The sequence below is a fragment of the Rhinichthys klamathensis genome, unplaced genomic scaffold (assembly GCF_029890125.1).
Source record: "Rhinichthys klamathensis goyatoka isolate OS25496 unplaced genomic scaffold, OSU_Roscu_1.1 h1tg000150l_1, whole genome shotgun sequence".
Classification (NCBI taxonomy): Eukaryota; Metazoa; Chordata; class Actinopteri; order Cypriniformes; family Leuciscidae; genus Rhinichthys; species Rhinichthys klamathensis.
The window spans coordinates 2005001-2022844 of record NW_026606685.1 but is presented as its reverse complement, the minus strand read 5'-3'; the positions used below and the strand labels follow the sequence as shown (position 1 = coordinate 2022844).

General features: G+C 35.9%; 1 protein-coding gene across 13 annotated transcripts in view; it reads left to right on the top strand.

Annotated features, from left to right (window-relative positions):
• Positions 1 to 17844, top strand: part of nedd4l (NEDD4 like E3 ubiquitin protein ligase) — a 77711-nt gene that overhangs the window by 51541 nt on the left and 8326 nt on the right. For 9 of the 13 annotated variants that reach the window (XM_056258329.1, XM_056258327.1, XM_056258326.1 and 6 more), the window contains 4 exons: positions 6889 to 7086; positions 9707 to 9784; positions 15095 to 15109; positions 17092 to 17146. In XM_056258329.1, coding sequence (XP_056114304.1) covers positions 6889 to 7086; positions 9707 to 9784; positions 15095 to 15109; positions 17092 to 17146 — 346 coding nt within the window. The remainder of the gene's footprint in view (positions 1 to 6888; positions 7087 to 9706; positions 9785 to 15094; positions 15110 to 17091; positions 17147 to 17844) is intronic. The other 4 variants (XM_056258330.1, XM_056258331.1, XM_056258323.1 and 1 more) reach the window with 1 other exon arrangement.

The window sequence follows — 17844 nt, the reverse complement described above, 5'->3', positions numbered from 1 at the left end:
TAAGATTTTTAAATGTTTTTGAAAGAAGTCTCTTATGCTCACCAAGGCTTGATTTGTTTGATCAAACATACAGTAAAACAGTAATATTGTGAAATATTATTACAATTTAAAATGGCTGTTTTCTATTTTAATATATTTTAAAGGTAATTTAATCCCGTTTTGGCAAAGTTGAATTTTCAGCATCATTACTATATCAGTCTTCAGTGTCACATGATCCTTCAGAAATCATTCTGATATTCTTATTTGGTGCTTAAGAAACATTTATTATTATCATAGTTGAAAACAGCTGTGATTTCTAATATTTTTGTGGAAATATTTTTGTGGAAAACATAATACTTTTTTTCAGGATTCTTTGAATAGAAAGTTCAAAAGTATAGTAATTTAAATAAAAACAAAATATTTTTTAAATATTACATGTTGCTACTGTCCCTTTTGATTAATTTTATGCATCCTTGCTGAATACAAAATATTAATTTCTTTCACAAACACTAATTTCTCATTTAAGGCGAGACACGGCAGGCAAAAACATCTGGGTTTTTTCACTGGTCAATTTTGAGATTTTGGGATATTTGTCTTCAATAACATGTCTTCTTTCAGACTTGTGTTGAAAAAAAGTCTGAATTACACATTTAGGTCTTTATTTTACTACGCTTTGTCTGTTTGCGTCTGTAGATTTCTCATAAATTCATCAAAAGTTGGCGTTATAAATCCTCCCGCTGCTCCGCGATCTGCACCCTGTCATCACACACACCGTTAGAAAGCTCTCTCTCCTGTACAACGCTGTCGGATCCAAATATGGTCATTTCCTTTTAATCAGCAACCAATCGTGAAAGTAAAAGGGGGGATTTAACTCTAAATGCGCAATCTCATTGGCTGATGCTAAATCTTTAAAGCCCGTTTTCTCAAAATGACTTTTCTCTCATATTTCAAGTCTGAAATCTCCAAATTCAATAGCACCTATATAGACCAAACTTTCCAGTATTGTACCTAGGTATATTATGAAGACGTTTACAGAGGGATTTGTAAATAAATTATTCCTAGCCTGATTTATATAACATTTTATTCCAAAAAACATGGCGCAAATCTTTTTTTTAAGGCTATTGGCAGTATATTCTGATTTACAGGATAGATATCCATAAATCCCTCTGGATTTTTTTTTCCCATCTAATATGTGAACACAATGAAAAAATTATTTTGAACCTGGCTTCATCCAATACTCATCCAATACTCAATACTTCGTTTTTTAAAATATATGCAGGTTAGTGCATATTTAAACATTAAATTACAGAAAACCTGTAATACATTTTTTTTCTCATCTTAATATAGGTAATCAACTGGAAAACTTACATGGTGATATCTGCTAGTTAAAAAATTACCCTATTCACATGTAGTGTCTCGCCTGAAATATTTCTCATTTTATTTTTTGACATTTGTGCTTGCCATATTTTGCTTTGCTTTTACTTGCAAATTAGCGACAAACAGTGCAGGTCATTGTGTCTTTTGTTTCATGCACATTGTAATTTTGCCCCTCATTTTTTCACTTTGGTGGCTTAATGTGAGGAATGTTTATTATACGTGTTGACATGGAGTTCTGAAGAAAAAAAAAAAGATTCCTTCTAGATAAACTTCTGAGGTAAAAGTTGTTGGTAACGCTTCCTTTTACAGTCCTGTTACCCATGTACTTACTATGTACAGTACTTATTATAGTAGTAACTATAATTACTGGGTAATAACTAGCTACTAACCCTGGCCTGAACCTACCCCTAACCCATGTACTTACCTTATATTAGCCAGTACTTTCTAGGTAAGTACACTGTAAGTACACGTAAGTACTGTACTGTAAAAGGAAGCGTTACCACGTTGTTTGCTCAAAGCTCGAGTCTCGACAGATGTTTTCTTGTGTTTGAGCATCTTTGATTTGAATCATGTCACTGGCACAATTGAGATTCAGATTATAATTTTGTGCAGTTGATTGCCAATATTTTTATATATATATACACTCACCGGCCACTTTATTAGGTACCCCATGCTAGTAACGGGTTGGACCCCCTTTTGCCTTCAGAACTGCCTCAATTCTTCGTGGCATAGATTCAACAAGGTGCTGGAAGCATTCCTCAGGGAGTTTGGTCCATATTGACATGATGGCATCACACAGTTGCCGCAGATTTGTCGGCTGCACATCCATGATGCGAATCTCCCGTTCCACCACATCCCAAAGATGCTCTATTGGGTTGAGATCTGGTGACTGTGGAGGCCATTTTAGTACAGTGAACTCATTGTCATGTTCAAGAAACCAATTTGAAATGATTAGAGCTTTGTGACATGGTGGAAGTAGCCATCAGAGGATGGGTACATGGTGGCCATAAAGGGATGGACATGGTCAGAAACAATGCTCAGGTAGGCCGTGGCATTTAAACGATGCCCAATTGGCACTAAGGGGCCTAAAGTGTGCCAGGAAAACATCCCCCACACCATTACACCACCACCACCAGCCTGCACAGTGGTAACAAGGCATGATGGTTCCATGTTCTCATTCTGTTTACGCCAAATTCTGACTCTAACATCTGAATGTCTCAACAGAAATCGAGACTCATCAGACCAGGCAACATTTTTCCAGTCTTCAACTGTTCAATTTTGGTGAGCTCTTGCAAATTGTAGCCTCTTTTTCCTATTTGTAGTGGAGATGAGTGGTACCCGGTGGAGTCTTCTGCTGTTGTAGCCCATCCGCCTCAAGGTTGTGCGTGTTGTGGCTTCACAAATGCTTTGCTGCATACCTCGGTTGTAACGAGTGGTTATTTTAGTCAAAGTTGCCCTTCTATCAGCTCGAACCAGTCTGGCCATTCTCCTCTGACCTCTGGCATCAACAAGGCATTTCCGCCCACAGAACTGCCGCTCACTGGATGTTTTTTCTTTTTCGGACCATTCTCTGTAAACCCTAGAGATGGTTGTGCGTGAAAATCCCAGTAGATTAGCAGTTTCTGAAATACTCAGACCAGCCCTTCTGGCACCAACAATCATGCCACGTTCAAAGTCACTCAAATCAACTTTCTTCCCCATACTGATGCTCGGTTTGAACTGCAGGAGATTGTCTTGACCATGTCTACATGCCTAAATGCACTGAGTTGCCGCCATGTGATTGGCTGCTTAGAAATTAAGTGTTAACGAGCAGTTGGACAGGTGTACCTAATAAAGTGGCCGGTGAGTGTATATATATATATATATATATATATATATATATATATATATTGCCATGATTTTAATATAATCACAATGTCCACACACAGTTGGTCGAGATAGGAAATCAGAATTATGTTCTTTGCACACTGCCACTGGCTTCTATTAGGTATGAACAGCTGAAGCAAATGATTAGTCGTAGCCCTTGTATTATGTGTGGATAAGTTTTAATATGAAAGTCTGATGTCCCCAAATTTCACTCGAGATACAATTTCCTGACCCATCTGCTCCAGACCTTTCAATTCAGGGTAATTTAATTCACTTCGATTTACAGTAAAGAAAACAAAAACAAAAAAAAACGTTATTTAGCTTAGTGCCTTTATCAGTCGTCATCTTGTTCTCTTATAGCTGCCAGCAAACCCTTTTTTGTTATTTGTTTGTTTTATTAAATGTTTCTGACACTAAATGCTAAGGTAACCTTAATGCTAAGTCCAAACAGCCACACTTTCTTGAAAATGTTGATGCAGATAAAAGGGTAGTTGGGTACCTTAGGTTAAGTTAATGTCATCTACCACCCAGATATAAATATTCAGTTATATTTTTCTTAGGGATGCGCCGAAATGAAAAATCTGGACTGAAAACGAAAATTCAGGATGCACTTGGCCGAAAAACGGAAAAAAAATGAATTATCACTTAATATATTTTAAATGTAATTTATTATTATATCAAACTTATTTAAATAATCGATACTCAAATAGCTCAAACTGAGTTGTTGGCATAAGGCAGTTTTTATATTAACTTTTTAATAATAGATTTGTTTCTACTCCAGTTTGTTGGTAAAATATAATATAAAAATATATTTAAACGACAATAAACTGTAACATTGTAACACTTTCTCTGATTGGCCATTGTGTTCATGTTTCGGTCAATGATTTTAGCCCTCCAAAACCATTTTGACCTGAAACCGAAAATATTTTTGGTAGCCGAAATTTTGGTGCATCCCTAATTTTTGCACAGTATGAAATCTCGCTAGAATACTTGTTTCTGATTGGTCAGTTGCTGAATTCTGATGTACATTGCATAATGACTACTATGCACTTGTTTTCCTTCAAATAGGGACACATGCGATTCTCACACACACACATACTGTCTATTAACACATGATGAGAGGATTTATTGTAGTATTTACAATCAGACACAGTAGGAATAGCATTTTTTATTAATGTTCCCCAGAAACTGCAAAAATTCTTTGAAGACTTTCAATAAAGAGTAAAACATCTTGGGATGTATTTTTAATCTTGCCACAGGCTTTCAGGATTTTCCTTATTTGTGATTAATCACAAAGTTGAATTGAGCAGCTGTTGTTTGTATCAAGTTTTAATATACTCATCACGATTTACATGTGCGTGGAGGGAACAGGGCTGTTTTCTACCCCCGCTTTGTGAATTCGTATCAGTTGACGCTACCTGAAACTAGGGGTAGGGGCAGCTGTCCGTTTGCTTATCGTGAAACTCGCCAAAGTGTCACCATTGCCAAAAAGAAGTTTAATCTCTCAAACAGCCATGACTTCATAGTTTCCTTCTGTTCTATAGCTCTAAATCCATGTCTGACCTTAAACCTGCTTCTTTTTTTGTTTTTATAGTCCATTGTTCTGATATATATATATATATATATATATATATATATATATAATGTCATGGCAATATTTTTTGTTATATTAGCAAGTATAGCCATAAAACATTATTCATGTTAGTGGGAAGAGCTTTAAACAAGTAATTTTAGTGATCCTGAAAAAGTCTTGTGCTATACTAGGCCATACTTTTAATGTAATATATTTTTTACATATTATGGAAAAATTATGATAAAAAATATGAAATTATATTAAATATCTCTATTAACAGTATATGTGGCCCGTTGCCGATTACCACTGAAAATAATTTTGATCACTAATGTTTTAAAAAGCATAAAAAATAAATAATATTATTACAAATAAAAATATATTATAATATCTTTTTTTAAATATTATATTATATTATAATATGTTATATTATATAGTATTATACACTGAACAAAATTATAAATGCCACACAATTTTTTTGCCCCCAGTACTGTAAAACTGCACATTTTAGAGTAGCCTTTTATTGTGGGCAGCCTAAGGCACACCTGTGCAATAATCATGCTGTCTAATCAGCATCTTGATATGCCACACCTGTGAGGTGGATGGATTATCTCGGCAAAGGAGAAGTGCTCACTAACACAGATTTAGACAGATTTGTGAACAATATTTGAGAGAAATAGCCCTTTTGTGTACATAGAAAAAGTCTTAGATCTTTGAGTTCAGCTCATGAAAAATGGGGGAAAAACAAGTGTTGCGTTTAAAATTTTGTTCAGTGTATTTTATAAAATATATTATATGTTATAATGCTATAATTCTAATATAATATAGAAAATAATACAAATATATTATCTTTTTATATATTATAAAATGAATTCTTTGTGATGTTTCTTACAAACTGAATCCAAAAATATGAATCCACGGCAACAGACCTCTTATACTGGAGATAAAGCCCAAATTGTAATTTAATCCAGAATTTTCCTTGAAAATTGCAAACAATTGTATCCGTCAAGATGGGCCTCAGCCTGAGCTAATGGTCTCCGCTGTGAAGAATGACTTTGCTAATGGAATGAACAATAGCTCTTGTAGCTAATCTGCAGATGTTGGGGATGGGGGGAATAAGTGTCTTATGTTTGCTCTCATAGCAATTATTGCTAATTGCAGCCACACACTTCCGTGCAAAAAACATGGTAGCTAACAAAAAAGGCATGGGGCTGCCTGGTGTGGAATTGATTAAAATCCCTGTGCTTCTCTCTGACAGCTTGTTTTATGACTTTAGCTGTTATATAATATATATATATATATATATATATATGTTATATGAAATGTATATATTATATAATAAATATATGCTGTAGACTTGTGGAAATGCTGTTTCTATTTTTCTTTTACTAGATGTCTGTGAAGAAGAATATAAAAGTTTCAGTAAAGCGATAAGCTTTTGAAAAAGAAAATATCCCATTTTAATTTACATTTCTTTAAACTTTGATAGACTGAACTCAGAGCTGATTCATTTTAGTTCATGTTCTAGAGTTATTAACACGTATGGAACAGTTATATCGCTTGTTCTCTTCTTGTTTGCTTTGCTAGTTTAGCTTTTAGAAGGAGAGAATACCCAGAATTCATTCGTCAGATAAGCAATTAGGACTAATCACATGACAGGTGGTCAATTTTCCACATCTGAAGTCAGATGATCTGTGGAATATTGGGTAAACATTTCACAAAGGTTTTGAAAGTTTACAGAAAGAAATATGGTTTTGTGTTTAAATGATCAGTCACAAAGGGCCATGTGAATTTTAATTAAACAGTTGAAAAGGAAACATTTGTTTTGGGGGAGAAAAAAGCGAGAGGAAGAGAAAAGAAGAGGTGAAATGGAGGTGAAATCCTCTGAGTTGTGCGCTAATTAAAATTTTAGCAGGATTAAACAGCGTGCCGTCTCATTAACACGTTCTGCATTTTCCAAGTCTTTCACATTTTATGACATTTCCCATTCGTATAAGTCTTTCTTGCACAAAAAAAATTCTAATTAGTTACACAAAAAAGCTGTAAAGCCTAAATAACGGAGTCTGATAACCGCTGACTCTTGTTTCCTGTTGCAGGGAGCCAATAATGCCCAAATACGGCGAGCCGTAAAGGACACGTTTTCCAACCCACAGTCCCCCCAGCCTTCTCCCTACAGCTCACCTAAATCCCAGCATAAAGCAAACCAGAGCTTCCTGCCCCCTGGATGGGAAATGAGAATAGCGCCCAACGGACGGCCCTTCTTCATTGACCACAACAGCAGACACACTACATGGGTAAGACAAACACTCACAAAATCTGTTGCAAGTTAGTGGCTGCGTCCAAAATCGCATTCTCTCTTGAGTGTGTACTTATTTTGAATAAGTACTTATTTGGCGAGCGCTAAAAAAGTACGTTCTATATAGTATGAGTGTATGTAGTATTAATGTAATCCTCATTCATCATGTTGTCACTGTCATATAACCTCCCAGCGTCAGTTTTCGCTTCACGGCCATTCACAAATCCTCTCTTGTGGCCTCATGGGATAGTAAAGTGTCCATCGTATGCACACTTCAGAATCTCACCAGAAGTAGCAAGTCATTCGGGTGCTTTTTACCTACTCTTTTATGAATACTGTGAATATGGACCTAATTCTTTTGTCACATACTTTTGGACGCATCCACTGTTTTCTTCACGGTAAGGGCAATCCCAGAATGCATTGTGATGAGCTCTGAAGAAACAAATGCAAGCTGGCCATGAGTGAAGAGAGATTAAATGTTGGCTATAAATATTTCCAAAAAAAACAGCAAATGAAAATGTTCTGTTCTACACAATATTTGTGTGCTATTTATTTTAATTCCTAGTATCACGCTGTTATTTTAGTAGCACAGTAATTGCAAACTCTGTTGTAGTCATAAGTGCCCTATATTTTACACGTTTGCTGCTAGTTTTATTTGCTGACGTAGCTATGCTTTATGCACAGATGTGATCATCTATTTATAAATCATCACTAAGCATTTGTTTAATACGATACAAATACTATTTATAAATCATCACTAAGCATTTGTTTACTACGATACAAATACCATCAGCAGTTTGACCTGTAGCTTGACTGGTTGATTCTTCTCATGACATAATCCACCTGCATTGTCTGCTTGCAGCTGCACTGTTTTGAGCTTAAAAGTAATAATAATAATATGAATTATTATTATTATTATTATATTATTATTGCTGTTATACATGAATAATGAATATTATTTTATTCATTATTCTTATCACATATAATTACTATAGCTTTATTACTTAATGTATATAATTTAATAATAATTATATTATGTTATATTTTATTATATTAATTATATTATTGTTGATGTTATTATGCATGCATAATGAATCATATTATCATCATAGCCCTGAACCGCAACGAAAAAAATAAATATTCTAGCATTTCGAGATTCTCAAAATATTTCGACTTTATTCTCGAAATATTTCGACTTTATTCTCGAAATATTTCGACTTTATTCTCGAAATATTTCGACTTTATTCTCGAAATATTTCGACTTTATTCTCGAAATATTTCGACTTTATTCTCGAAATATTTCGACTTTATTCTCGAAATATTTCGACTTTATTCTCGAAATGCTAGAATTTTTTTTTTTTCCGTTGCGGTTCAGGGCTTCCGTAATATGATAATAATATGATTTGATTAGATTTGATTTTTACGTTGCGGTTCAGGGCTTCCGTATTATACAGCATATCATATTATTATACTTTTATTACTTAATGTGTATAATTTGCAAAACATTAGTCTTTCATCAGGGTTATTTTTGTAAACTAAAACCATTTAAAAAAAAAAACTTTTCATTACTTTGAATGAGAAATGTTGACTGAAACTAAATAAAATAAAAACGTATTTTGTTTTAGCTATTTGAAGTTAAAATACCAGTAAAACTTAAACTAAATAAACTAAAACATTATAATAACCATATAGAATTTTTTTTTTTAAACGAATACAAATGACAGAAACAACTAAACGATCATTTTAAAAAAAATAAAATTGAAATAAAAACTAAATAAAATATAATTCAAAATATTAAAACTGTAATAGTATGTCAATAATCAGTCCTTAATACAAACAGCCAAGTTATTATTATTATTTTGTTATTATTATTATATTTAGTGGTTGCGGTTTCATCCTATGTTAAAAATTTAGATATGATCTGTTTTTTTGTGCGTTAAGATGCATGAAAGGTATTTGGGAAACAGACTTGCGCGCACGCACACACACACACACACACACGCACGGATGCACGCACGCACACACACAGTCTTGCTCACAATTGCACACTTCAGTGCCCCACACAGTATCTGGAGAGAGGCCCTGGGTGATGCATGAATGATCCACTCAGAATCACTGTGCCACCTGGTGACTGGCAGAGGAACTGCAGCTTTTCTCCAGCGCCCTAATTTCCCCCAGCACAGACTCGCCTTTGTCCATGTCTGTGTCGAATGTATTGCATCCTCCATAGAGGTTCTTTGTAATTAGAAAGGTTTAAAATGAAAACAAATTGATTTTCTCCTCCAGGCATTATTAAGTCTGTTTGTTTGTTTTTTCACGATTGTTTAAAATAGTACATGGTGATTTACAAAGTATGTTTTTATTAAATTATGCTTGTGGTTTTAAAATATCCACGAGAAGACTTAAATTTCACTAGGCCTATGTGTAATTACTGCATAATCTCCCCATGGAGACGTGAAAAAAAAACCCACACTCATTTCAAAATGACTTATTGTCTGAAGAACTGCATTTTGGCAACAGACAGTGAATGCAATTTACGGCTAAATGAGGATAAAAACTTCTGGGAAAAATCTGGGCATGTGTCAACCTCTCTCTCTTTTCTCTTTCTCTCTTTTCAGGAAGATCCACGCTTAAAGTATCCCGTTCACATGAGGACAAAAGCATCCTTAGACCCTGGTGACCTCGGCCCACTTCCTGTGAGTATAAAAGGAGTGACGTTGAGCAGTATTACCCACAATCCCGAGCTCTTTCAACAGCCTCGCCTGAAATGTGTCCTTGTTTGTGACACGGCGATGCACGATCATGAAACCAACAGCCATATCACACAAGAATCGTGAAACTAATTCAATCTGCAAAGCAAAAAATAGGATTAAGTCTGACAAAACAGCAGCAACGAATGACACAACAGCAGGAATTTGGCTGGGGTGTTTCATGGATTTCTTTGTTATTAAACTACATTCTCAAGCCTAGTTATTTAACACTGATGCACAGAACAATCCTACAAAAATCTGAGTGGATTAGCTCATGTGAGATCATTTCTTTTTTGTTTCCCTATAATGCAACTTGTCTAAGAACAGCCCTAATATAAAGTCTGGCCTCGATAAGTGCCAAAATTGCCTTTGGCAAGTCAATGCAATGCCTGCCGGTTGGATGGTAACTTTATAAGCAGGGGCGGAGTGGCAATCGGGAGAGTCGGGAGTTTCCCCGGTGGGCCGGTAGTGTTTCGAGGCCCGCGAGGGCCGGTCTGATAATATTTATACCATGTTAAGTGTTATAGCCATGCGCACTTGAGGCCCAAGCGAGGGGAAAAAAAACAAACGTTTTTTTTACATTTTTGATAACGGAGCGTATATTTGCACTAAGTGCCTGTCTTTTCTGCAAAAAGACACCCGTCACGAAGTAGCTACAGTGGCGTAGGTCGTAGGTTGTGAAGTGCTTGATAGCAGCTTTTGACGCGTTTCGACCCGAGTTCGAATCCGCCTTTTGCCGAACTCTCTCTTCTCCCTTTTCCCAACACATATGAGATGTAAACTGTACCGCCTATACCATAAAGGTCTCTAGCGTTATATTTTGACAACGAACTAAAATCGAAACCATGATATGGCTTTGTGCCTTTATAAAACAGCACAAGACTTTAATTAAGTATATAGGCATCCTGTTTGTGCTGCGTGATTGAAAGAAAAGTGCGCTCTTTGCTCACGCGATCAGCATGGTGATCTGGTGTTTTCTCCTATAAAAGCTCAAGGGTTTATTTCTTGCCAGTGAAGAAATTAGGACAAAAGTATTTTAATTTTGCTATAGGCTACTAGGCCTATAGTGTAATGTAGGCTAAAATATACTTTGGAAATATTCATTTTCATTTTTACAGTACATTTATAGGCTATATGTAGGGATGGCCCGATACCATTTTTTTTCAAACCGATACGAGTACGAGTATTTACATTTGTGTACTTGCCGATACCGAGTACCGATACCGATATTTCTACCGCAAAATTAATAGGCTCCCAGAAAAGAAGACGACTATTTTAGAACACAGGTTAGAAGACTGTTTTTATTTTCTTCTCTGCTTGTTTTAACAAGTCTAAAAATAAATAAAAATTAGTAAAATAATAAATGTATTAACACACAAACCACTGTTAATTTAACATAAAAGCAAGCAGGCTACTGCGTGCATGGTCTGGCATGACTGAATGCGCGCAAAGTGCGCTCCCTTAATAAATCCTAAAAGCTGACAGTTCATCGCGATCTCACACATCTCTGTTATTATCAATGAAGCTGACTGCACAATCAATCTTTCATAATATCCACACTTTGTTTGTTATAATTAGAGGATTTGCCAGCATACAGAATTCAGCACTGAACAAAAAAGTCCGTTTTGAGCGGTGAGGGGAGTCTATCTTAAATGCTTCTGATTGGCCATTGCGTTCCAGAAATCAACACATATGTCTGTGATTGGCTACATCGCTCAATGCTGTAACCATGTTATGAATAGAAACTCTGTCCTGTAAATCGTTTCTATTTTGTTGTAGTTGTTCTTGTTGCTTTTCTGCAAGAGATGAATAAAAATCTTTTAGTTTTTATGTTTTATTCATAGATATTTCTAGTTTGCGGGAGTCCCGCGAATCGTTTTATTCTCCCGTAACCCGCACACACAGAGTGAGTGCATTACCGCCCGCGCGCGCGCTCGGCCATCAGATCTATGATGCGTCTTCAGATGTTTAATTAATAATTAGATTGCTGGTGTTAAACGATGTACTTTCTTTCCCTCCTCTAGACACCTTAGCTGAACATAACTCACAGTCTGCCTTGCTGTTGTCATCATCCCTTATCTTGAAATGAGCCCAAACCGCCGACATTATACTTTCCTATGCCTCAGTTCACCTCGACAAAGCACTCGCGGCGGCCAGTTTCGTTTTGCAAAATGTACGTGGTATCGGTGCGTGGTATCGGCGAATTTTTATGAGTACGAGTATATTAGGACAGTATCGGCCCGATCCCCGATGCCAGTATCGGTATCGGGCCATCCCTAGCTATATGGATTTTACGTCATAGGAATAATTATATAAATCATTATTACAGTATTATAATAATTGTTTGGCATCCTAAAACACCATTGATAATGTAATGTAGACTGAGACTCTCATAACTAAAAAGATGTTTGAGCCCTCTTTAATGTCCAGGTACAAATCAATGCTTTTTCTTTGTTCAATGAGCAGTTCATGGGTTGAAGCTCTTAATTTTGATCTCTCAAAGAGCACCAGATTGATGCATTTAACCTTAAAATGTACAAAATTTTCTTGCGGGGGAGCATGCCCCGAAACCCCCTCGAGGTACAGAGGTCCACCCAACATAGTTTTACAAAATCCTATGTGAAAGAACAACCATTTATGAACTTTAATCCAGCATAGTACAACAAAGTTCCTTTTAAGTCATTAAAACTGTAAATGCCATATTAAAATGTCCTTGGACAAAATATACATTTGGCCTGCCTAAGAGGGGGCCTACAAGACATTGTGCCCAAGGCCTCTGAACTCTTAATCCGGCGCTGCCGGCGACGAGGGCCGGTTGTCTACAAAATTTCCCGGTTGATTTTTTGGTCCCACTCCGCCCCTGTTTATAAGGAACTGCAACATAATACAACTCACAATAACAGAGATATGCAAGATTAAAATCAGACACAATCAACGTTTACTAAGGGAAACAGCTGTTGTGACTTGGTGTGTTTTGCTGTATTTTTTTTTGTGCTCGTTTTTTTTTTTTTTTTTGTAGAGTAATACATCATTCGAAAATGTAAAGGGTCTACTTTTATTTGTGTACTCTCACAATAACGACAAAACTTTTGTAAAATAGAGAAAACATACAGGGTGCGCTTTCTGCCGTCTCACTCTCTGTGAACAACTTCTTTCTGAAGCGCTTCACAAAAATGAATCGAAACTCAGCGAATACTTGCCACACAGACATGAGTCTTTAGAAAAGCTTAAAGTGTCTACTTTTAAATGAAGCAATTCATACCAAAAACAAATATTCTCCGTTTATGTAATCCGTATGAAACCAACGAGAGGTCAAATCTTTAGCGTCCTAAAAATAATTCACGCTAAAAATGGTTCTGCTTTTGAATGCATGACATGGTTAATCCTCGGGTTTTTAATGGCCGCACTAAAATTATTTACACAATTCACGTCGGGTAGCCATGATTATTTCCCAGCATGGATGAGTTAAAAGCTGTCATGGATTTTTGCAGCGGAAAATAACTGTAATTTTAGTTTGTTATTTTATCTACGGCTCATTAGACCCAGAATTCTGAAATAAAGTAACGTGGTACGTTTTTATTTTATTTTTATTAATTCCAATGAATTAACTAGAGAGAGAATTACAGCCAACGTGCGTCTAGTGAAGCTTGTTTATGTACAAAACAGTGAAGTTCTCACCTCATTGCTGAAAAATATATAATGTAGCTTTCAATAGAGAACCATGGTTCAGAGGTTGAAAACCAGTTTCTATTCTCTTAACTATAAAGGGTAAAAAGCTGAGTTTAAGTGCAAGCACATACAGGCACGTCTGCTTCATAATACAACATTTACAAGTTATCGTTGTGGCCAAACATGTCACCCTCGCCTTGTGTTTGGCTTGGAATTCAAAAGGGAATCGGATATACGTGTTTAGATGCAGGTCGTATTTCCAGATATTGGATATGTATCTGATTTAAAACCACATTTGGAAGTAGTTCAGATCGGATGCGAAAAAATCTGATCTTGCGTGGATTTTTGTGTTTACACATGTGCAACAATTCCGATCTGTGTCAGATGTGAGTCAAAAAATGACGATTTTTTGTGCCAGTGTAAACGCAACCCATGTGTCAACATACGTGAAATGTTTCTCAAATTAAGCGGATAAAAATGGAAATATGAGAGGCAAAATTGTTTCGTACTGCTCATTTTTACCACAAGTCTTATTTCACCTCAGAGTCGGGCTTATCACATGAACCTTTTGCAAATATGCAAAAAATAAAACATTCTAAATAGTCTCTTAAATATTCTAAATAATAAATAATCCTGTTGATGAGAAGACAAAAATATATATTTCTATTTAAACTAATGTTTATATTTATAAATGTATGTAAAAAAGTTGAAATAAATTTTGAACCCTGGAAATAATGTAGCACAAAATTATCACCAGTGAGCACTTTATTTTTTTTTATGCGTGTATGAGAACAATTTGTCTTGACGCATCTTTCGTTAAGCAAGAAAGAGTTGGTGCAATATGCATCCTCCATAATAAGATTTTGAAGAAACTGATTTTTTTTTCACCTTTGAAACACTTTGAATTGGTAATCGCACCTTCTCTTCTCAGCTTTTCAGTGGGAATACGTGCCAGGAACTAACCGTCAAACAGGGACTTATCTAATAAACATCTATTTTCATGCATGATTTCATGTAATATTGAAATTTCCATATGCATGTTAAAAAAATGGACATTTAATATATGCAAAAATATGCATTGCTGTGGCTTCAAAACATTGATTTTTTTTTATCAAATATCAAATCAAATATATAAAATACCACCTTTGTCCATCAGTTATTTTAGTATTATTTATATACTATTATAGTACTTATTAATATTTTTTTAATTAGCTTTTTTTTTTTTTTTTTTGCTACAGGCTTTAATTTGTTTTAGTAAATTTAGTACTTCAACCAAAACTTCTTTCAGTGAATTGCCAAAGCAACATCACTAGTTTTCATTTAAGGTTATCTAATATTTATTTTATTTCAGCTTTCAGTTAACAAAAACAATGTTTTTAGTTAACATTAACAACATTGATATATTAACACATTTTGTTCTGATTTTTCTTCTTTTTTTAAACGCTATCTAAATGATACCCTCTGCATTTACTGTAGTGCTGCTGTCTCACAAGCTGGTGGTGTGTGTGTGTGTGTGTGATTTCTCTCTGGTCTTTCGGTGGCGTGGGGGAACGTGATGCGCTCTGCGCTCGATGCTGTTTGTGGCAGAATCTTCCAGAGGAGGTCGGTCCTCTCTCTGCCTGCGTGTTTACCTGCCTGCCCACCGACCTCTCCACCCCTTCTTATCATTGCTGGCATGGATGACTGTGCCTAATTTCCCCTTTTGTTTTATTCCCTCTTTCACTCTTTCTGTCAGTCTTCTTTGTTAGTCTTTGCTTTTCTTGTTCTGATTTTTTCTTTGAGTCTGTTTTATCAGTCCTTCCACTCTCTCTATAGAGCTCAATATTGACTGCCCACAAGCGGCCTTGGTTCCAGAAGTATTTTTTCTGAATATTCTTCAATAAGTTTTATGTCTTGAACCAAACCAACAAGATAAATCATAACAAGACATAATCATAACAAAAAATATTTGATAGTAAGGAAAAAAGACAAAGGTTAAAAAATGTAAGTACTTTATCAATTAATCACATTAACTGGTACCAATAAATGAACACAGCATATATATAAATATTTAACATTTTTATTTACCTGCGTAGGTCAAACGGTATGCAAAATTATTAAAATAATATTGTCTGAATAGGAAAATGTACTGGTTTGTAAATGCAGAAACTACAGCAAAAGTCTGATTTATCTTACACGTGGATTGAAAAACTGGGCCAAATATTGAATAAGTGGTCAATTAATTTGAAACAAAATACAGATTTTTGGTTTGCGACCCACCAGATAAGAACCATTGCTTTAAATTGCACTGATGGTATATGCTAATGTAAAAGCTACAGTACATTCACTCTCAAAACACCTGCTAAGAGTTCTGGAATTGTAAAGACATTGTTGCTAAACTTACCATCCATAACCTTGAGATTTTCAATGGGATCTTTACTTCCAGAACCCTTCAATTAAGCTCTATTTGTCCGTTTTATATTTGTCTCTGTTCAGCTCTCTATGTCATTCCTCCTGTGTACTGTTTTTCTTTATATTTCTCTCTGCACGTATCTCTTTCTGGTTGTGTTGACCATCCATCCATCGCGTACATCCATCCATCCATCCATCCATCCATCCATCCATCCATCCATCCATCTATCTATCCATTAATCCATCCATCATGTGCATCCATCTATCTATCTATCTATCCATCAATCAATCCATCCATCAATCCATCCATCATGTGCATCCATCCATCCGTCCATCATGTGCATCCATCCATCATGTGCATCCATCCATCCATCCATCAATCCATCCATCATGTGCATCCATCCATCAATCCATCCATCACCTGCATCCATCCATCTATCCGTCCATCGTGTGCATCCATTCATCCATTGCATGCATCCATCCATCAATCCATCACGTGCATCCATCCATATCCATACATCACGTGGTTCAATCCATATCCATCCATCCATCCATCCCGTGCATCCATACATATCCAACGTGTTCATCCATCCATATCCTTCCATTCATCATGTGCATCCATCCATCACATTCATTCATCCATCCATCCATCCATCCATCCTGTGCTTCATTCAATACCAGTTTTGGCTGATGCCCGTTCAGCACGAGAGCCATGGTGTCGCACCTGTCTTGAGTGCTGGCTCACAGTCTCTCAGTCGTGAACGAAGGTCTTGTCCCCTCTCCGGATCCCGTGTGTGGGTCGTCAAACAGCTTCCCTTGATGTTGTGGGTTATGAATTGTTGGATGTGTCTCCCTGGCTGTGATTTATGTCAGGCCTGGCAGTTGCCCGTGATGTTGGTATTGACGTGGGTTTGCAGGTCTCGGGGTCTCCGTTCTCAAAAGAGGGGCAGTATGTTATTGCGAGTGTGTGTTTGTCACAGCGAGAGTGTGTAACAAACTCTCTTCTGCATGCCAGTGGAACCCTGTCGTGGAAGCTCTCCCACACTGAACTGAGGAATCTTCATATCTTTCTGTTCCTTTCTCCCATCACATTATCTGTTACAGTTATTGTGTTGGTGAATGAGTGGTTTATCAGGCCCGGTGGTCTCATCTGGATTATTTTAACATCTTTCTTTCTCTCTGAATCTCCACAGCCTGGGTGGGAGGAACGAGTGCACGCAGACGGAAGAACCTTTTACATTGACCACAGTAAGGACACACATTTGTTGACAAAATAAGCAGACACATCTGGAGCGGGGGGGTAAATTGAGGTCCAATATTCAGTATTCAGAGTGATTTAAAAGTTGAAGAAAACACAAATTATAAATGCTTAAGACATCTTTGATTCATTCATTCATTTTTAAATTGATTTGATCAAGAATATAGTAGAAACAGTCATATTGTGAAATATTATTACAATTTAAAATGCTCTATTTTTGACGTTTTAAAATGTAATTTATTCCTGTGATGTCAAATCTGAATTTTCAGCATCATTACTCCAGTATTTAGTGTCACATGATCCTTCAGAAATCATTCTAATATGTTGAAGAAACCTTTCTTATTATTATCATTATTAAAAAACAGATGTGTTGCTTAATATTTTTGTGGAAACCGTGATATATTTTTCAGGATTCTTTTATTAATAGAAAGTTCAAAAGAACAGCATTTATTTTAAATGGAAATATATATTATATAGATGGATAGATTTTTTTTTTCTAAATATCTGTACATCTATACATCACTATATACTTTGTTTAGAGTGCAGAATATTTTGCCGTCTACTTTTGAGAACAATAATAATCCCACCTGCCTTCAGTTATACACACACAGTAAAGCAGCTTTCAGTCACAGATATGCTCAAGTTTCTATTTATTTTGTTTCTTTATTCTGTGCTGTGTGATCAATAA